At 38.8% G+C, this 21721-nt stretch overlaps 1 protein-coding gene across 3 annotated transcripts in view; it reads right to left on the bottom strand.

Annotated features, from left to right (window-relative positions):
* Rrn3 (RNA polymerase I transcription factor RRN3) overlaps positions 1 to 21346 on the bottom strand; it is a 34377-nt gene extending 13031 nt beyond the window's left edge. For 2 of the 3 annotated variants that reach the window (XM_076840407.2, XM_076840409.1), the window contains exons 1-12: positions 21231 to 21346; positions 19693 to 19798; positions 18304 to 18360; positions 12772 to 12861; positions 12551 to 12680; positions 11605 to 11664; positions 11082 to 11145; positions 10081 to 10150; positions 6045 to 6143; positions 2787 to 2879; positions 1730 to 1871; positions 303 to 433 (exon numbers count right to left, since the gene is read on the bottom strand). In XM_076840407.2, the coding sequence (XP_076696522.1) occupies positions 303 to 433; positions 1730 to 1871; positions 2787 to 2879; positions 6045 to 6143; positions 10081 to 10150; positions 11082 to 11145; positions 11605 to 11664; positions 12551 to 12680; positions 12772 to 12861; positions 18304 to 18360; positions 19693 to 19798; positions 21231 to 21307 (1119 nt within the window). In that variant the 5' untranslated portion in view covers positions 21308 to 21346. The remainder of the gene's footprint in view (positions 1 to 302; positions 434 to 1729; positions 1872 to 2786; positions 2880 to 6044; positions 6144 to 10080; positions 10151 to 11081; positions 11146 to 11604; positions 11665 to 12550; positions 12681 to 12771; positions 12862 to 18303; positions 18361 to 19692; positions 19799 to 21230) is intronic. The other variant, XM_076840408.2, reaches the window with a different exon arrangement.
* Between the last annotated feature and the right edge of the window lie 375 nt (positions 21347 to 21721).

Genomic DNA, 21721 nt, shown 5'->3' with positions numbered 1-21721 from the left:
AGGGGAATGCAATTTTATTTAAAAGTACTAGTAAGGGCTGAGGCTGTAGCTCAGTGGTAGAGCTCTTGCTTTGCATGTGTGAGGCACTGGGTTCAATCCTCAGCACCACATAAAAATAAATAAAGATATTGTGTCCATCTACAACTAAAAAATATTTTTAAAATAATAAATAAATAAATAAATAAAAGTACTATTAAACTGCACTCAAGGAAAAGAAACCTCTCATGGTCTTTCTGTACACAATTTTAAAGGGAAAAATTGTGGACAAGAATAAAATAATGTTAGTGACTTTTTTTACTCACCAATTTGAAGCTACAGAGGTAAAACATGAAAAACTGTACATGGCAGGAAGCATGAGTAGGCAGGAGGAGTTTGTCAAAGATAGTTACAAGATCGCGATATAAATCCTTTGTTTTGTTGTTATCAATCTTACCTGCAAAGAGAATTTGGCATTTCAGTTTCATGAATAAAAATTATTTTCAAGTTACCAGTTTCATTTGTCAAATTAAAAGGGAAGGGAGGCGGGTTGTGGCTCAGCAGTAGAGCACTCGCCTAGCATGTGAGGCCCTGGGTTCAATTCTCAGTACCACATAAAAATTAATAAAAAATAAAGGTACTGAGTCCAACTACAATTAAAAATAAATAAATAAATATTTTTTAAAAAGATACCAATAAGAAATATAGCATTGAATCCAGGCATGGTGGAGCAAAGCTGTAATCCCAGCAGTCCTGGAGGCTGAGGCAGGAGGATCGTGAGTTCAAACTAGCCTCAGCAAAAGCGAGGCCCTAAGCAACTCAGTGAGACCCTAACTCTAAATAAAATACAAAATAGGGCTGGGGATGTGGCTCAGTGGTCGAGTGCCAGTGAGTTCAATACCCAGTACCAAAAAGTAACAGCAATAAACTAGTAGCAGAGTTAATTAAAGTCTGATTATGCACAGTTAAGTAAGCTTATTCTTAAATGTTAGCAAAACGCAGGGACAAAAATTGTTCTTCATTGGCAAAATCTCCAGGCTGTTTCACAAGGGTAAGCAACACAAGATTTGTTCTGTACAGTCCCAAAACCTGGCACAATGGTACCAAGCAAAGACCCTCTAAACTCAGAATGTAATGTAAGCATCACACTGTGGTAGCTACTACACCATTCTCACACATCTTGAGCAACTTGAGTGCTGTCTGACCTCTGACCAAAATTGACCAAATTCCATATATCATCTTTTAACACATTAGTAAAAAGACCACAGGCTCCAAAGATAAATATAAGTTTTTTGTTTAAATATTTTTTTAGTTGTAATTGGACACAATACATTCATTTTATTTATTTTTATGTGGGCTAAGGATCGAACACAGCACCTCACACATGCTAGGCAAGCACTCTACCACTAAGCCACAACCCCAGCCCAAATGTAACATTTTTTAATAAATATTTTTAGTTGCAAATAGACCATTATTTTATTTACTTATATGTAGTGCTGACAATTGAACCAGCGCCTATATAATGCTAGGCAAGTGCTGTACTACTGAGCTACAGCTGCAGCCCTATAACTAAGTCTTAATACTAGTCCCGCCATTTTCAAGCCATGTTATATTCATTAGCAAGTAAGCTGATCTCTCTAAAACCTTCCTATCTGATAGCCTGAGAGACTTTTCTTATTACTACAGAAAATGTATGGAAAACACCCAGCACAGAACCAGGTACATTAGCTATGGAAATTATCACAGTGGTTACCGTCCACATAGCAGACATCCTTGATGTAGGACAACAGCATGGACAGCAGGATGTCCAAGCGTTCAGCTACAGGATGGACCATCTGGTCAAGCTGCTCTGGATGATCAGCCTTGGTCTGAGGTTGAGTTTCTTCATCTTCATCCTTAGAAGTAAAAATTGACATTAAAAAATTAAGGTTTTACTTAGAAAACCTTCACAGCGACTATTTCCTGAGAGAGAAAATGCAGGCACCTTCCCAGGCATAGGCTCTCAGTCAGGGATGCAAGTCAAAAAACAGAAGCCCAGATCCAGAGCAGCAACTGCTGATTATATCCCATTTATTTATTTAGGTGTTGGGATGAAACCCAAGGCCTCAGGAACAAACACAAAGAACTGGCCATGAAAACACCTGACTCCCCCAACTCATACTTCTGGTGCTAATATCTGGGTCCGCTTTCCCAAATCAGGGTATCCACCTCATGCTGGTAGAGTGTTGTCTACCAAACTAACAGCTACTTCCCTTCTTCAGCAGAAAAGTAGCCCAAGACCATGTCTGAGGACCAATACTTGACTGACTGATAAGTGGTCAGAAAGGGTCAGATACTGGTGTCAAGCTGGGACCAAACTCCAGGAGCAATTCCTCTTCAAAGCAATTGGCAGGATGAGCTGCAGACACTTCCCGGGAGAGCCTGGCCTCACGGAGCCCCATCCTCACCCTGTCCTGATCCCTGACACTTCCCAAGAGGACCTGAACCCACCTCAACACCACCCCAGATTCCTGCTCTTCTATTTATTACTCCCTCACAGTGTGTGGTTCACAGTAACACAATGAAAAAATTTTATGGATGGATGTGAAACCTATTTCACCAAATCCAAATCCTTGGAAACAAACCAATTAACCCAGGCAGTAAACATGTGGTAACAAACTACTCACTGAAGGAACTGTTTTCAGTTTTGCTAAATTATGTTAACTGTTTTAAATTAAACCCTTGAAAAAGTGAGACACTACTAGCTGTCTCTTCCCACATTCTGAAACAGTGAACTTCCCATGTCCGTTCTCATTAACAGAAATGCTGACCATATTAAACAATCCTTCTGTGGAATCTGTGGCACCACCAGTTTGAGCTGCTATTTCCTCAGCATCTTCGATATCCTGCCGGGATGCATTCACCTACATTATAACACAAAAGACAAAAAATGAAAGCATTCAAAATACATCTGAGGGCTGGAAGTTCCTCTGATACATATACTTTAGAAGTATCTGTATGATAAATTGTTAAAACACAATAATGGGGCTGGGGTTGTGGCTCAGTGGTAGAATGCTTGCCTAGCATATGCGAGGCCCTGGGTTCAATCCTCAGCACCACATAAAAATAAATAAATAAAAGTATTGTGTCCAGCTACAACTGAAAATATTTTTTAAAAACCCACAATTATGGTACAGATCCATGAACTGATCTGGATTGTGAAGGAATTTAAGTGTCATACTCTAATATTATGCCAATACTAAATATTATAATCCAAGCTTCTTTCACTACATACTTAAATAAAATCAACATGAACTGCAATGTGACACATGCACTCAATCAGCCTCAACAAAATCAACATACACATCTCTTTCTATGCTCTGGACGCTCACATATTCTTTCAGAACCACGTCATCAATCACCTGAGCAAAAAAGGATAAGCTGTAAGCTCAAGTGAATGATTACTCTTCACACCTCACACATCCTGTTCAGCATACTACCCAAATCATGCCTTTTCAATTATCTGTGCCTGATACCTATAGACAACCTTCGTAATGTTCCTTCAGAATACACTAGAAAAAGACAACAGATTCCAAATGCAGCTGAACAGTGAGGTAACCCCAAGGAAATGCTGCCAGCACACACAACTATCAGCTCTTGCAAGACCTACTTTGGTTTTGTTTTTCTACTATTTCTATTGGTACAATACAGTTATACATAATGATGGATCTGGTGTTAAATATTCACACATGCACAGTGTTAACAACGTAATTTGACTAACATCACTTCCCAACATTTCTCCCCTACCTCTCATCCTTGTACCCTTTAGTCCCTTTCCTCTATTGAGCTCCCTTTGATTTTCATGAGATCTAACCCCCACTTTTCTTTTCCTTCCTCCCATCTAGCTTCTGTATAAGAGAAAACATACCACCCTTGTCCTTCTGAATAACTTACTTTGCTTGATAAAATAATGTTCTCAAGTTCCATCCATTTTGCTGCAAATGACATAATTTATTTATGGCTGAATAAAACTTCACTATATACACCACATTTTCATTATCTATTCATCCACTGATGGACACCCAGGCTGGTTGCATGATTTGGCTACTGTGAATTGTGCTACTATAAACATGGTATGCATGTATCACTGCAGTGAGATGATTTTAATTCTTCAGGATACATACTGACGAGTGATAGAGCTGGGTCATATGCTGGTCCCAGGCCTAGTTTTTTTTTTTTTTTTTTTTAAAGAGAGAGTGGAGGGAGAGAGAGAGAGAGAGAGAATGAATTTCTTAATATTTATTTTTTCGTTTTTCGGCAGGTACAACATCTTTGTTTGTATGTGGTGCTGAGGATCGAACCCGGGCTGCGCGCATGCCAGGTGAGCGCGCTACCGCTTGAGCCACATCCCCAGCCCCCCAGGCCTAGTCTTTTGAGGAAGCTCCATATTGATCTCCATAATGGTTGTACTAATTTATAGTACTATCAATAGTGCAAAAGTGTTTCTTTTTCCTCTACATCCTCTCCAGCATTTATTATTTATTAATATTAATTGGGTAATTTGATTTTTTGATGTTGAGTTCTATAATTTATATATTCTAGATAGTAATTCTCAGTCAGAAAGGAGCTACCAAAAATTTTCTCCAATTCTGTAACTTCTCTTCACATTCCTAATTGCTCTCTTTGTTGTGCAGAAGCTTAATTTGATGCCATCTATTTGTTAACATTTATCCACACTATTTCCTGAGCTATAGGGCTCCTATTGAGAAGTTGTTGCCTATGTAACAGGCTGGAGCGATGACCCTATATTTTCTTCTAACATAGTTTCTGGTCTAATTCCTAGGTCCTCAATCCATTTTTTTTTTTTTTAAGCTGTCATTGGACCTTTATTTTATTTATTTATATGCAGTGCTGAGAATCAAACCCAGTGCCTCACACATGCTAGGCAAGTACTCTACCTCTGAGCCATAATCCCAGCCCCCTCAATCCATTTGAGTTAGGGTTAGGTTTTGTGCAGAGAGAGAGATGGGGGTCTAGTCTCATTCTTCTACATGTGGATAAACAGTTTTCCCAGCACCATTTATTTAAAAAGCTCTTTTCTCCAATATATGTATTTGGCAACTTTGTCAAGGATCAGGTGACTACAAATGGTTGGATCTGTCTGTCTTCTATTCTATACCACTGAAGACTCACTTTGTTCTGTCTCACCAAGGCAGCTGTCTTCCCCCCACTCACAGAGGTTTCTCACAGCCTTGCTTCCGAACCACCCACTTTCTCCTGGAACGAGGACCTCTTCAGTGATGAGGCCCTCCAAAAGGCAGCAAAGACCTCCTGTTATCACAAATCAAGCACTTGTTTTGCTGTCTTCTTCAAAGATCAGCATTATCATGGCGCCAACTGGACCCTTCCTTCTTCCAGATACCCCAGGTATCCATTCCCCACCTTCTATGGCCTTCCTCTCCTGGTCCTAACTGCATCACCCACAGGTCCACCAGCACCCCTACACTCAGCTCCACCTGTCCAAAAGGGAACATAGATCCTCCAACTTCCTCCTCGTGATGTTTCTTTCTGCTACTGATGGTAACACCAAGATTCTGTCCTCTGAAGGATTTCCGTCCCATACCCTCTGCTTTCCCACTTCCTACTAGTGGTATTCCTCCACAATACCACTAGAATCCACCACTCCCTTTCACATTTTCTGCCTCTTATTACAGGTCTCCTCACAGTACTTTTACTTGTTTAGCATTGCAATTTGCCTCTTTTAAAAAAACTTCAAATGAAAAAAAAAAGGTATATAGAACCCCATTTCAATATTACTTCCTCAGGAAGGCCCTGCTGGGTGCCACCCCTCTGTATCAGGTACTCTAGCTCCTAACACGTGTGCTTCTTCCGATGTACTTTTCCCTTTGAGTGACTGTATAAATGCCTTTCCTCCATCACTGTCCAGAACTCCCAGCACAGAGTTCACATATGTTAAGAGCAAAGCAGCAAAGGATGGTGAAATTTGTAGATTCTTTTCCACTGCTGCCAACAAACAAAATATATCCAACACAAGAAAATCAAGAAAAAGTAGATTATTCAACACTTACATCCAACTTAAGCAGCTTTTCAATAATAAGCTCCAGAATTTCATGTCTTAAGGTTGGAAAATACACACTTATCCTTAGTAAGTTATGAACATAACACTCCTAAAAGCATAAAACAAAAAATACACATTTCAACAGAATGTTTATTATATAAGCAAAACATAAATTATATCTTTATATGTTAAAACACAAATAAGATTACCTAACAATACAAAAATTTTACTGTTTCTATATATTACATTCAGCATAATTTAATCACTCCAATTATTCCAAGTAAACTGAATCTATAATTTACATACTTTCACAGTGTTTTAAAAAGCTATCCTTTTTATAATGCATCTCATGTAATTTATACATTTATTGTACACAGCAGGCCAGGTGTGGTGGCACACACCTGTGAACCCAGCTACTTAAGAGATTGAGGCAGGAAGATTACAAGTTCAAAGTCAGACTGAGCAATTTAGTGAGACCTTGTCTCAAACTAAAAAATAAAAAGGGCTGGGGATGTAACTCAGTGGTAAAGCACCCTGAGTTCAAATCCCACTATACTGTGAAAAACAGTGTAAAACAGTTTTAATATACTCAGAGCTATGTGATCATCACCATGTTCAATTTTGAAACATCACCCTAAACAGAAACCCCATGTCCTAGCAGTCCATCCTTAGCAGCTACTTTCTATTAATTTGTGTATTCTAGATATTTCATATAAATGGACTCATGTGTTCATCTGTAATGTTTTTAAGGTTCACTCATATTATAGCCTGTATTTATCTGCTGAATATTTTGTTGTACAGATCTAACCTGTTTTGTGAGTCTGTAAACATTAAAGTTGTTTCTATTTTTAGGCTGTTGTGAATATAATGTTGCTATGAACATTCACATATAAGTTTAGTTTTGGTAGACTTATTTTCATTTATCTTCAGTACACAGTGGAAACAATGAAGCCATATAGTAATTCTACATTTAACCTTCTGAAGAAATTACCAAGACTGTTTTCCACAGGACTGCACCATTTCAGTTTTCTAGCAGTGGAGTTCCAGGTTCTACTATCCTTACCGTCGCTTGTTCCTGTGGTGGTCTTATCATGGCCATGCTAGCAGGCGTGAAGCAGTGCTGATCTACATTTCCCTGATCGGTAATGTTGCTGAGCTTCTTTTCACTGTGTTGTAAATTGGGTTTTGTTTGTTTGTTTGTTTGTTTGTTTTAATAGATAAAAATCCTTTATCAGATACCTGATTTGCAAATATTTTCTCCCATTATCTGAAGTGTTTTCTTATTTTCTTGAAAGCATCCTATGAAGCAAACCATTTAATTCTGAAGTCTAATTGATGAATTTTTTCTTTGTTGCTCATGCTTCAGACATCACATCCAGAAACTATTGCCTGATTCAATGCCATGAAAACTTACACATGTTTTCTTCTAAGACCTTTCTGACTAGGTTTTGGTTTTCTTGCTTTGTTTATGTTTGTTTTTTTATAAAACTAGGGACTGAACTCAGGGATGCTCTACCACTAAGTTACCTCCCCAGGCCTTTTTATTTTGATAGGGTCTCCCTGGGTTGCTAAAGCCGACCTCTAACTTGGGATCCTCCTACCTCACTCAGATTCCAGAGTAGCTGGGATTAGAGGCCTGCACCACCCACCCAACTTTCAAGAGTTTTACAGTTTTGTTATTTTTACGGCTCTTATCCATTTTGAGATTTTTTTATATGCTGATATCCATACACTTCATTCTTTTGCCTACGAATATCCAAGTACATTAGCTCTAGTAGGTTTTTTTTTAATGGATTCCTTAAAATCCACAAAAAGGTTATATTTAAGTTTTATTTCTTCCCTTTTTTTCCTTCCTTTTTTTTTGGGGGGGGCAGTTCTGGGGATTGAACATAGAGGTGGCCTATCACTGAGCTATACATCCATCCCTTTTTTTAATTATTATTTTTTTGTAGTTGTAGATAGACAACATGCCTTTATTTTCTTTCTTTTTTTTTTCTTTTAATGTGGTGCTAAGGATCGAACCCAATGCCTCACACATGCTAGACAAGTGTTCTGCCACTGAGTTACAGCCCCAGCCCACATACCCATCCCTTTTTGTATTTTAAGAATGGGTTAAGTTGCACAGGCTGGCCTCAAACCTGTGATCCTCCTGCCTCAGTCTTCCAAGTAGCTATCTTCCAGTAATTCTTGTCTATGTACAGGCTGAGCCACCGTCTTATGTCTTGCTTTCCATCTGGATTCTTTAGAATTCTTTTCTTGCCTAAATGCCCTGGTTAGATAGGTGGCAAGAATAGGTACCCAGTGGTATACATGTATATAGTCACAGCTTCTCAGGAAGTTGAGGTAGCAGGATGGCTTGTGTCTGGGTAACATAATGAGACACCACTGCGAAACAGAAACAAAAGTAGATATCCTTGTTCTGTTCCTCATGTTAAGGGAAAACTGGTCTCACACCATTGAGTCTGAAGATAATCTGTGAGTTTTTCATAGATGACCTTTATCAGATTAAGAAAATTCCCTTCTGCTTTTGACCTGAAAGGGTTAGAGTGTTTGTCAAATACTTTTTCTGCATCTGCTGAGGAAACCATCTGATTTCCATTGTTTTATTTTTTTTTTTTTAACATTTTTTGGAAGTAGTTGGAAACAATACCTTTATTTTATTTATTTTTTATGTGGTGCTGAGGATCGAACCCAGGGCCTCACATGTGCTAGACAAGCACTCTACGCTGAGCCACCATCCCAGCCCCTCTATTCTTTCTTCTACTCATACAGTGTATGTTAATTTATTAAATCAGCCTCATTTGCTTATGGTACATAAATTTCTTAAGTTGCTAAAATCAGTCTGCTAGTAATTTTTGAGAATTTTTGCATCTATTTTCATAAACAATATGATAGTTTACAATGTTTCACTTGAAGCACACTATCACAAATATTAACAAAAGTTATTAACTACTTATTTAACATGTTAATACTTTAGGGAAAACACTATGCTTAAACGGTAACTACTGTCATTTATCAAAACCTACACCAATATATAAATATTGAACAGGGCTGGGTGGGAATACAGCTCAATAGTAAGGCACTCGCCTAGCATGTGCAAGACCCTCAGCCCCATCCTCAGCACTGCAGGAGGAAAAAAGAAAGTTGCACAAATACTTAGGCAGAAATTTTGGGGGTGGGGGGTTACTGGGAATCAAATTCAGAGATGCTTTACCACTGAGCCATATCCCCACCCCTTTTTGTTTTTTGAGACAGAGTCTCAGCGAAGCACGGTGACACACACCTGTAATCCCAGCAGCTTGAGAGGCTGGGAAGGAGGATCACGTTCAAAGCCAGCATCAGCAATTTAGTGAGGCCCTAAGCAACTCAGCAAGACCCTGTCTCTAAATTAAAATATAAAAAGGGCTGGGGAAGGTGGCTCAGTGGTTAATTGCCCCTGAGTTCAATTCCCAGTACCAAAGAAAAAGAGAGAGAGAGAGAGAGACAGGGTCTCCCTAAGTTGCTTAGGGCTTCATTAAATTGCTGAGGCTGGCCTTGAACTTGTGATCCTCCTACCTTAGCCTCCTAAGTCACTGTGATTACAAATGGGCACCACCATGCCCATCTACTTACACATAATTTATTTACACAAGGCTCTGCTTTCCTATTCAAATAAGGCATGCTTACAATTAGTAACATATAAACTGTTATCTTCTAGTAATTCTTGTCTATATAAACATTAAGCCTCTAAAGATATTTCTCAAATGGACTCTGACCATTTAAGAGAAATCCTCAGTAGACACTTGCTAAGAAAAAAATCCTGAATCAAATTCTCACTCCAAAGCCAGCATCAGCAACTCAGCAAGACCCTGTCTCTAAATAAAATATAAAAAGGGCTGGGGGTGTGATTCAATGATTAAGCACCCCTGGGTTCAATCCTTGGTACCCTCCCCCCCCCAAAAAAAAAGAGAAAAGGAATTACTTTTAGAAAGCAATTTTTAAGAAAAAGACACAACACCACATAAAACAATCTTTCCATTATTTCTGCCATGAAAAAAATCTCTTACCAATGTTCTCTCTGATTTTCTAACAAATGGAAATTTTTCCACCAGTATTGGCATAAGAAACCATGGTGTCCTATTTAAAAAAAAAAAAAAATTCAATCAATCCATGTTAACTAAATTTTCTAGAAAGGAACATTTTTCTTCTAAGAGCAAATATGGATAGATCACAAGGGAAAAAAGAACCCCTATACCTCAAACAATTCAAAGTTAAAATGAATGCATAGTTTCAGAGAAAATCTAAATTAACTTAGGGAAAAATAAGCTTTACTAACTTTAACATCAATAGCAAATCAAAGGGAAAGCTTTTCCTCTACAAGTTTTAACAGAGCTTCAGTTTAAAAATCAAAATATTCCACATGATATTTTTATATATTTATACACATATATCTATGTCTACCTATTTATATATATATACATATATGTGTGTATATATATATACACACACACACACACACACACTTTTCAAAAAGGGAAAATAAATCATCAACTTGCATATAAGTTAAACAATAAACCTACAGAGGAAACCAGAAGTCCACCCCTCCAAAAGAAACCCACAAACCTGCAAAGCTTTTCTTAGAACTGCAATTTTTATTCATAATGGCATGACACAAATACAGAGGTTTCTCATTGAAAATATTTGGATAGCACATCAGTTGAAGATAAAAGCAAAATTCCAACCACTATACAAAAATTGGGGAAAAATCTGCATAGAAGGTTTTAAAATAATTAGACAATGAATAGAAAACAAAAAAATCATTTTTTGTAAAAATGTGATTTCATCAACAAAATACAAAAACCACACCATACCACTTGAGTTTTGGTGCTAATTTGCATTTTATAATTTCCTACTAATTGATTATAATTTTCTTTCTTTCTCTTTACAGCACTGGGGATTGGCCCAAGGGCCTTGCACATGCTAGGCAAGCACCCTGTTATTGAGCTACATCTCTGGTCTAACCATAATTTCTTAAGTATTAAACACTACTATTGAAAAATATACTCACGATGGGACATATCTTGCTATAATTTGCAAGGCTCTGTGACATGTATCAAAATTTGCAGGAAGATCTAAAAGGAGAAAAGTCAAGAGCATGAACATCAGCACAATACTTAAAACTAGGAAGATGAAAGCACTTGCTAAGCAAAACTGAAGATCCTTTTTAAAAATTATTTATTTATTTATTTTTAAGTGGTACTGAGGATTGAACCCAGTGCCTCATGCCTGCGAGGTAAGCGCTCAACCATTGAGCTACAACCCAGCCCCCTAAACTGAAGATCTTATGAGATAAATTGTTCCAAGATTTTTCTCAACTCACTATCAATGAAGATTAAGTAGACTGTATCAGCAATAAATTTATGCCAACCAATTACATAGTAATGCTAAATGTATTAAATGTATCAAAAAGATTCTACCAAAGGTTATCATTTGTTGCCATCTACTTATTAGAACAGGTGCAAGTATATTCTATCACTAAGGGTATATTCTCTATGAAGGCATTTTTTGCTTTAATTCTTTTTTATACTTACTATCATCTTCATCATCAGAATCTGAAACATCTATGTCACCTTCCTTAATGATCACTCGGGCTTTTAAAAGAAAAAAAAAAATATGTCACAGACTTAGACAATAATCAGCTATACCAAAAAAAAAAAGCTGTTTCTCTATAGTCCAAACTAAGTACAATGATAACATTTACAATCAAAAGGAAAAAAGAAAAAAAAAAGGTAAAGCAACTTGGCAGATTTGTTTTGTTTTTGCAGTACTGGAAATTGAACCCAGGAGCACTCTACCAATAACCTATATCCCCAGACCTTTTTTATCTTGAGATAGGGTCTCATTAAGTTGCCTAGGATGGCCTCAAACTGATGATCCTCCTGCCTCAGCCTCCAAAATCATTGGGTTTACAGGCATATGCCACCTCACCCAGCTTAATCATTTTTTAATACCTTTATTTATTTATTTTTATGTGGTATTGAGGATCGAACCCAGGGCCTCACATGTGCTAGGCGAGCACTCTACTGCTGAGCCACAACCCCAGCCCTGGATCATTTTTAAACAGCTACAAATTCCTAGTCGAGTTCTAAGACTGTCAGTGATTCACTAAAGCAAATTTCAATTCAACAAAACCATAGCTCCACATGAATCCAGATGCCTCCACAGGGAACAAATGATCAGAATGCTAACTTGCAACCTGGAATCTTCCAGGGTGAAAAAATGTCAGTATGAAAGGAGAAGAAAATATTTTTATTAAGAGGGTTTTTATTTTTTTAACCCACACTTACACACAAACGTGTGCACACACTGCCTGCTTACTGCCTACAGGTGATATCCTATACTACCTCAGAACTGTCAGCAAGGCAGCCATCCGCAGATGTAACCCCTTGACCTTGGGCCAGAACTGTGGGCCAAAATAGAAAAAGGGAGGAAAGAAAGAAGGGAAAAAGGGAGAGAGAGGAAAGAGTAACCACTTACGGGGTACAAAATGAGAAGCAATCATGCTGAGACATGGTCTGAGGAAGACTGTCTGTGCTGAAACAAGGTGACCAAGAAAAGCCAAATACTCCTCCACCACCGTCTGACTTCTATTCAACCAAGGCAATCTCTAGTGTTGGGTGAAGATAATGAAAACAGTTCACTGGTACTTACTATTTTCAAAGTAGTGAATCAATAAGTAAAATAAATGGTAAACTTACCAAAAGAATGTTGATAAGCTGCTCAAAGTCTTTTGTCAAGTACATGATAGAGGAGCGGAATTCCAGCAGCCAGTTAATAATCTGGTCATCCTTTAATGAAACAAAGAAAAGTATTTTCAAAATCACAAATCTTCTAAGTAACAGAAAATGTATCTACTTTGTATTGGTCAGTTGTTGATAACATTTCAATTAGGGACTGAAGAGCTGAGAACGATGGTGCATGCCTGTACTGCCAGTGACTCAAAAGGCTGAGACAGGAGGATTGCAAGTTCAAGGCTAGCATGGGCAACTCAGTGAGACCCTATCTCAAATTTAAAAAGGCTGGGGGTGTAGCTCAGGCCCTAGTATGCACAGGAACTGGATTAATTCCAGTACAGTAAAATATAAAAAAGATAATATTTAAACTAGGTGAAAAAAAGTCACAAATTTGCAATTAAGCCAAAATTAGAGTATCAAAACAGATAAAAAAAAAATCACAATAAACTTCACTGTTTTAAAAAAAGGTATTAGAGGGCTGGGGCTCGGTCTCAGCAGTAGCACACTTGCCTGGCATGTGTGAGGCACTGGGTTCAATTCTCAGCAACACATATAAATAAATAAAGGTCTATCAACAACTAAAAAAAATATTTAAAAAAAGAGAAAAGGTAGTAGAGTAACTCTAAAATACAGGAGAACTAAATTTAATACTTCACCTTGAACATTGTTTGCCCTTCACCAGTAAAAGCACTTCAAATGCTGACATCTGGGACTTTTTTAAATTGTGGAATTTTATCAGATTTAAAAAGACCACAAAGGACCAATATCTACCTCTATTCCTCTATCTAAGCTGACTGACTGTAAAGTATGTGGATAGTAGGGATGAGCTGATTTACTAGAGTCATCAAATAATAACTTTTTCTAAATCCATTAGGCTGGCTTTAAAAATGCATTGGAACATGTTTGTACAAATAAAAGTTCCATTCCACTTTGCCAATAAAACATGTTTCAGGTAATAAAATTACTGCCCAAAATAATTTTTAGCAACAAGAAAACTACTTAAAAAAAAAAAAAAAAAAGAACACCCACCCATGTTTAACAGCTAAATGAATGATCATATTATAAAAAATAGGACTATTTTTGTTGGTGGTGCTGCTGCTGCGGCTGGAACACTTGTGCATGTTAAGCATGCAGTTTACCACCCAGCCACACTCCCAGCTCCCAAAAGACATTATTTATATTTATACATATATATAACATGCAGAGGGAAAAATTATAAGGAAAAGCCCCAATTTGTTAAAGAAAATAATTAATACTTATTAAGACTCAATAGAAGAAATAGGAGTACCATCTAATGAGAAACAGACATGGTGCTTGACATTGTAAATATATCTTTTTCTAATTCTAAAAACTCAGCAAGATGATTATTTAGTCCCATATTACAGTAGAGGAATCTGAGATTAACAGAGATTGATAAGCAACTTACCCAACCATGAAGTCGATAAAAAACCAGGTCAAACTTGCCTGCTGAGGTCAAATCTAGCTCAGCCCACTCTCCCACAGTGCCTTTCTCCATCAATCAAAGAAACTGCCACTTCCCCCCCACTTTCATCCAATTACTCAGTGCTTTCTATGCCATGAACATGTGACACCAAGCGTTTGAGCATTTTCTCAAAATGAGAAAATTTCCTCAAATAACTTGGCAGGAAAATTAAGTAAATCACAACTCACATTGTTATAACTTAACACAACCACTGTGAATAACACTAATGGCAGCTCACTGAGACCAGAGACATAGAGAAGACAAGCCAGGCTGTGTGCAAAGATGAATAAATTCAACATACAGTACCACAATAAAAAAATAAAATAAACACAAATACTGAACAGAGGGGCTACCTCTCAGTGGTAGAGCACTTGCCTAGCATGTATACGGCAACTGCAACCCAGCAATGAAAAGGTAAATAAATAAATACATAAATAAATATCTATCCTACTCCTTTCCACCAAAAAAAAGTGCAAAGATTAGGCATCGTGACGCACACCTGTAATCCCAGCAACTCTGGAGGCTGAGGTAGGAGGATTCCAAATATGAAACCAGCCTGGGCAACTTAGTGAGAACTTGGGTAAAAAGTTAAAATGCTTGGAGGTGTAGCTGAATGGTAAAGTACTCCTGAGTGAAATCGTCAGTACTAGAGGGGAATAAGGTACAAGGACTAGAGATGTAGCTCAATGGTAGAGCACTTGCCTAGAATGCATGAGATCCTGAGTTCAATCCCTGGCACTGCAAAAAAAATTAAAAGTAAAAATAAAAAATAAACCATTCACAGACTTTAATGCTTTCACAGTAAACCTTTAGAAGCAAACAACTTGGAACACTCTGCTGAAGTAGCAGACACACAAGGAGTATATCAAGAATCTGCTGAGGGGCTGGGGATGTGGCTCAAGCGGTAGCGCGCTCGCCTGGCATGCGTGCGGCCCGGGTTCGATCCTCAGCACCACATACAAACAAAGATGTTGTGTCCGCCGAGAACTAAAATAAAATAAAAATAAAAATAAAAATAAAAAAAAGAATCTGCTGATATAAAGCACAGTGGAAAATACACACACACAAAAATTGACCCTCTATACATTTGAAAAGAGAAAGTAAGGCTTCAGTTGTCTTTAAATGGTAACACTTTTTGAGGGTAATATTCCTTACAAAGGGAAAAGCATGTTTTCAGAAAACTGAAGTGTTTCAGTATGGCTGGAGAATATGATGAGCAAGCCAAAAGATAAACCAAGAATCAGAAATAGCTCCAGTCAGGAAGCCAACAATTCAACTGAGTCTGTCTGACAGAGTGAGTAGTTTTGTAGATCACAATAATGGTGTTGATAACAACAGTAAACACTAATACTGCACTTACTGTGTACAAGGCAGTGTTCTAAGACTTTAACATATATTAACTCATTACAACAACCTCATGAAATAGGGACTACTTCTGATTCCCATTTTATGAATGAGGACACTGAAGCAAAGAGCAGTAACTTGCCCTTGATCACACAGCTAGTAAGAGAGGCAAGTCAGAGCCTGCTCAAATGAAGTAGATACAGAGGAGCTCTTCCAGAAGAGTCACATGAAAAGGTACAAAAATTAAAGCAGCAACTTCAGGGAATAAAGCATCTCGTGAACTGCACACAGAAAAATGTTGCAGGCTGTGCCAAGAAGTTGGGCCTTTATTCTTCCATAGCCTTGAAGTTCTTTAGAAAGGGGAATGACAACGTAAACATGTGCTCTGGAGAGAAGAATCAGGCTTCACTACTAAGGATAAATCTGGGGAGAAGAGGGATACACAGGAGATAGGACCTACAGACCACAGGAAAGGGGCTGGGGATGTGGCTCAAGTGGTAGCGCGCTCGCCTGGCATGCGTGCGGCCCGGGTTCAATCCTCAGCACCACATACAAACAAAGATGTTGTGTCCGCCGAGAACTAAAAAATAAATATTTAAAAAAAAAAAAATCCTTATACAAGGTAACAGGAAAAATCCAGGTGAAAGAATACCAACAAAACAGAAGACCTGATTTTTTTTTTCATTGATACGAAGGGTGAGAAAGTTCAGAAAGACTCCACAGTTCCTAGTTCAAGTACTGGGTAAGCAATAAACAGTAAAGCATTAAGAGTCAGTCAGCGTGGTGGGCTGGGATTGTGGCTTAGCAGTAGAGCTTTCACTTAGCACATTCGAGGCTCTGTGTTGAATCCTCAGCATCACTGAATGAATGGATGGATGGATGGATGGATGGATGGATGGTATTGTGTCCAACTACAACTAAAATATTTTTTTTAAAAAGTCAGTGTGGTGATACACACCTGTAATCCCAGCAGCTCCAGAGGCTGAGGCAGGAGGATTCCAAGTTCAAAGCCAGCCTCAGCAATTCAGTAAGGCCCTAAGCCACTTAGTAAGACCCTGCCTCAAAATAAGAAACTTATAAAGGGCTGAGGATGCACCCTTAGATGTAATCCGTGTTTAAAAAAAAAAAAAAAAAAGTTAGCGTGGTGGTGACACCTATAACTTCAGTGAATCCAGAAGCTGAGAAAGGAGGACCACACATTCATGGCCAGCCTTGGAACAAGACCCTATCTCAAAATGTAAAAAAGCATTAAGAGGAGTTGAATATTTAGCTCAGTAGCAGAGCGCTTGCCTAACATGCACAACGCCCTTAGTTTGGTCCCTGACAAGGAAAAAGAAAAAATAAAAGCTTTGGGGTAATGCAGTTCATCAGTAAGCACCCCTGCCTGCAGTACTGGGGGTGGGGAGGGAGGGTGGCTACAGAAGAGTAGATTTGGGAGGGAGATGAGTTTAACTTGCTAATTTGGAGTACCTATAACAATTCTGAGTAAATATATCCAACATATAGTTAAGAAACAAGTCTGGAGCCTGAAAGAGCACTATGAGCTACAGAAACAAATTTTGGGGAGCTATGAGGACACAGATTCCAAAGCCATGAGGCATAAGGCAACCAAACAGGAAGAGTGTGTAGTGAGAAAAGGGAGGGAGTTTGGAAATTCAATCAACACCAAAGTTAACAAGCTGTCAAAAGAGTGACCTGAGGGCTGGGGATGTGGCTCAAGTGGTAGCGCTCGCCTTGCATGCGTGCGGCCCGGGTTCGATCCTCAGCACCACGTACAAACAAAGATGTTGTGTCCGCCAAGTACTAAAAAATAAATATTAAAAAAAATTCTCTCTCTCTCTCTCTCTCTCTCTCCCTCTCTCTCTCACTCTTTCTTTAAAAAAAAAAAAAAAAAAAAAAGAGTGACCTGAGGGCTGAGTTTGTGGCTCAGAGGTATAGCACTCACCTGGATTTGATCCTCAGCCACCACATAAAAATAAATAAATAAAATAAAGGTATTGTGCCCAACTACAACTAAAAACTCTATCTATCTATCTACACATACATATACATATAAGAAAAAAACAGTGAATTGAGCTAAGTGATCAGAATAGAGGAGCTACACAGGTACTGAAGGTCAGTTGTTGAGAAGTGGACACCCAACAGTGCCAACTCTATGAAGAATTAGTGTGAGGCTTTAAATTAGCACATTTAAGAAATCACTGGTAACCTCTGTCAGGGTAATTACACCAGTGATAATAGTGTATTGAAATGTAAATGAGAAATGAGGAAGCACAGGTTGTCAACAGGAACAAAACAACAGCTAACAATTATATTATAATAAGTCCATACTTTGGGTCAGAGGCTATTTCTTGTATATTAACTCATTGAATCCTCTTTTAAAACCTCCATGTTGAAAAAAACCTCTCTTATCCTGATTTTTCAGTATCTCTGTCATCCACCAGCTAGATGCCAACAACACCCCTCTCCCCCAATTATGACAACCACAAATGTCTCCAATCTTTGGTAAATTGTCCTTTGGGTGGTCAAACTGTCTAGCCTAGTTGAGAACTACTGGGTTAAAGTAAGAAGGGATTATAGAGAAGTTCTGAGGACAGAATAGCACCAAAAGTACAAACTAATGCCTGTCAAAGTGGCAATGATTTTGCTATTGGTCAAAGGAAAGTTACCTTTATGTTTGGATCTGACAGCTGGTTCTTCAACAACTCAAAGTCATTTGTTTCACCCTAAACGAGAAAGGGAAAAAATTCATTATATTTATGGTTTCTTGTAAAATAGAACTTTTACCTATACCTTAACATGAGATGGACTGCAAAAAAACAGACCTTATAACTTTCACATCCCTTGTTACTATAATATCACGACTTCAAAAATTTGAAAACTCGGGGCTGGGGTTGTGGCTCAGTGGTAGAGCACTTGCCTAGCAAGTATGAGGCACTCGGTTCAATCCCCAGCACCATGTAAAAAAACTAAATAAACAAAATAAAGGTATTATGTCCATCAATAACCAAAAATATTTTTAAAAATTGTTTTTGGAAAAACTCATGTTAGTGGGAAAGGGGGATCAGAAAAAAGCAAATGACAAGTAATTCAGAAGCAAGCCATTCATATTTAGCTACACTTTGTACTGACATTTGAATATTACAGTTGATATTCTTGAGAATTCTCAAAATAAAGAGGGGAGAAGCACTATACTAATCTAACACAAAGGGAACTAAGACAGTAAACATTCAAATGTATGGATATTATATATAAATTTACAGTCATTTATGTTTTGTTTCTACTGTGGAGACCTAATAGAATAACCTGTAAACTAACATAAAAACACCAACTGTTTATAACACTGAGGCAGGAGGATAGAAAGATGGAAGCCAGGACAACGTAGTAAGACCCTGTCTCAAAATAAATAATGAAATGGCTGGGGATGAAGCTTATTGATAGAGCACTTGCCCAGCATTCATGAGGCCCTGGGTTAAAACTCTAATACTGGTAAAGAAGGGGCTAGAGAGATAGCTCATTGGTAAAGCACCTGCCTAGCACGCATGAGACCATGAGATCAATCCCCATCACTACGTAAAAAATAAACAACAATAAAAATGATATTAAAAAAAAAAGCAATTCATTTAAAAAATAATACTGGTAAAGAAAAGTTAACACAAAAACAAAAATCTCTATTTGGTTTATTGTTCCAAAATACTGCTTAGGTAATTAATTTCTTAAGAAATAAAATGTTCTAACACTTATAAATGTTTGCAAGAAATACTAGTACAGCATTTGAAACTTTAAAATCTCAGCAAAGATTTTATTACTCTAATTTTGAGAAGCATCATACATATTATTAAATATTTGATTGCAATATTGGTACCTAAAATTCACTTTTAAATGTATAGAGGGTTTTTCTTTTATTGGCACTGGGGATTGAACCCAGGGCATTATTCATACTAAGCGTTTGCTCTAATACTGAGCTACATCCCCATCCTTACATTGGTCTTTAGTTTTAAAGCTATTGCTGTATTTGTGACCAACAAAATCAAACCTCACATGTCATCTCCTCTTACCTTTTTGTATTTCAGCAACACTTCTGAAACCGTTCCACCAAACCGAACAGTTTTTCTTGGAGGAGAATTGAAGAAATCATTCTCTAATGCAAGCATATCTGAAATCCTGTAGAATCAAGATTACCAAACTACTAAGTTCATAACACAGAAAAATAAAAATTATAATAGGTACAGCTAGAGATGCAGCTTAACAGTAGTGTCGGCCCAGCATACATGAGTCCCTGAGTTAGATACCTAGCACTGTAAAAAAATAATAATAATAGCCAGCATTTACTTGCAAGACTATGCTAAGGTTTCTTAAATGATCTCCACTTTTATTCCCCAAGAAACCATTCTTCACTCAGTGAAAATGGTATTCCTGCTGCACTTAGGAATAAGAATCCAAATTCCTACAATAATCCTACAAGATCAAATGTCAATCTGGCCCCTGCCTACCTCTCTGACCTCATCTTCAACCACTTGTTTTACTGTAGGCATAGCGTCTTTTCTGTTCTTCCAACCTGTCAAGCTGGTTCCATTTCACTTGCTATTCACTACATCAGAAACACTTGTCATTCAAGCTGCAGCTCAAATGCTGGAGGCCTTCCCCATCAGAACTCTAATGTACCCTACCTCTCCCTTATACCTCCCATTCCCGTGTACTTCTTCACAACATTGATCACCATCTGAAATCATCTCACTCATTTATTTACTGGCCTATTTACTGTCCCACTGGCACACTGTAAGCACTATTGAGAGCAAGAACTTTAGTCTCTGGATATCCATTGTTTCCAGTGTCGAGCACAGTTTAAGTCTGCACTCAATAAATGATGGTGAGAGGGTGCCAGTGGTGCACACTTGTAATCCCAGCTACTCTAGGTGGAGTCAAAGAAGATGGCAAGTTGTCGCCCAGCCTGGGCAATTTAGCAAGACCTTGTCTCAAAAAATAAAAAGGGCTGGAGTTTTAGTTCAATGGTAGAGCACGCCTGGGTTCAATACCAGTGCTACAAATAATTACATAAATATGAATATTAGGATAAATGTTTTACAAGGTTTGCTTATTTAAACAGAGCGGGGGGGGGGGGGGGGCACAGCATTCTACTCACTCTGAAGTTAAACCCCAGGTGTTTTACAGGGGTTAAGGACTTTTTTAAAGTCGAGCAAAATAAAACTGTTAACATACATAGATGTGTTGAAACATTTCAAATCAATTTTTAGGATTTGTCATCAGTGACAGCATTCAGCTGAAAACCCACCACCTAGAAAACGCTTGAGGGAAAAGGTCAGAAGCAAAGGCAGTGTCTAGGCCCGGGACCCACTGAGGGAGCCCAGAGGGATGAATGGGGGATACCGGGCTAGAAAATGGACTCGTTTGTCCCTCCCGTCTCCATTACCCACGAGGCGGGAAGGAGCTCACTCTCGCGGAGCTGAAATGATCCTCTATCCCTGCTCCCACCACGCTCCATTAGCTTCTTCCCGGATCCTTTCGAATCTGCTCCCCCAACCCAGGTCCCGAGCTTTGGTCCCACAGTCACAGACGCAAGCGGCCCGAATCTTACCCAGTCCGCGTCGTGACCGCTGAGGCTGAAGCTGCTCCCTCCCCCGGCAACCGCGTGTGAAGTAGCTGGGCCGCCATCGCGCCCAACTTGCGCGACTGCTGCGCTTCGCGCCGGAAATTGTGCTCTTTCCAGGCACCTCTCCTCCCCTGAGCCTCCGCCCCGGAAGTCGCTCTGGCGAGCGGCGGCTTTCGACCAATCAGAGCCCCTATGTGGGGAAAGCATAGTGATGCCGCCGAGCTAGAGCGCCGCCGCCCCGCACGAGGCCCCTCCTTCTCTTCGGAGGACTTTCTCTGCCCCAGCATTGTGGGCGTGCTCCCGGCCTATTTGCTCTGGGCAGAAAGGAAACCCGGAGGGCCGCCTCTGCAGGGATCTGAGGACCTCAGAAAAAGTTTCGAGACACCCAAAGGAGCGCTAGGCCGTGGCTGGGCTCCCCCGTATTAATTTTGCGGAGTCAGAACCTCCCTCAATTAAACAGAAGAAACTGCGGCCCG

This window comes from Callospermophilus lateralis, chromosome 19 (assembly GCF_048772815.1).
Source record: "Callospermophilus lateralis isolate mCalLat2 chromosome 19, mCalLat2.hap1, whole genome shotgun sequence".
Lineage (NCBI taxonomy): Eukaryota > Metazoa > Chordata > Mammalia > Rodentia > Sciuridae > Callospermophilus > Callospermophilus lateralis.
Note: the sequence above shows the minus strand (reverse complement) of the source record. Positions and strands in the feature narration are given on the sequence as shown.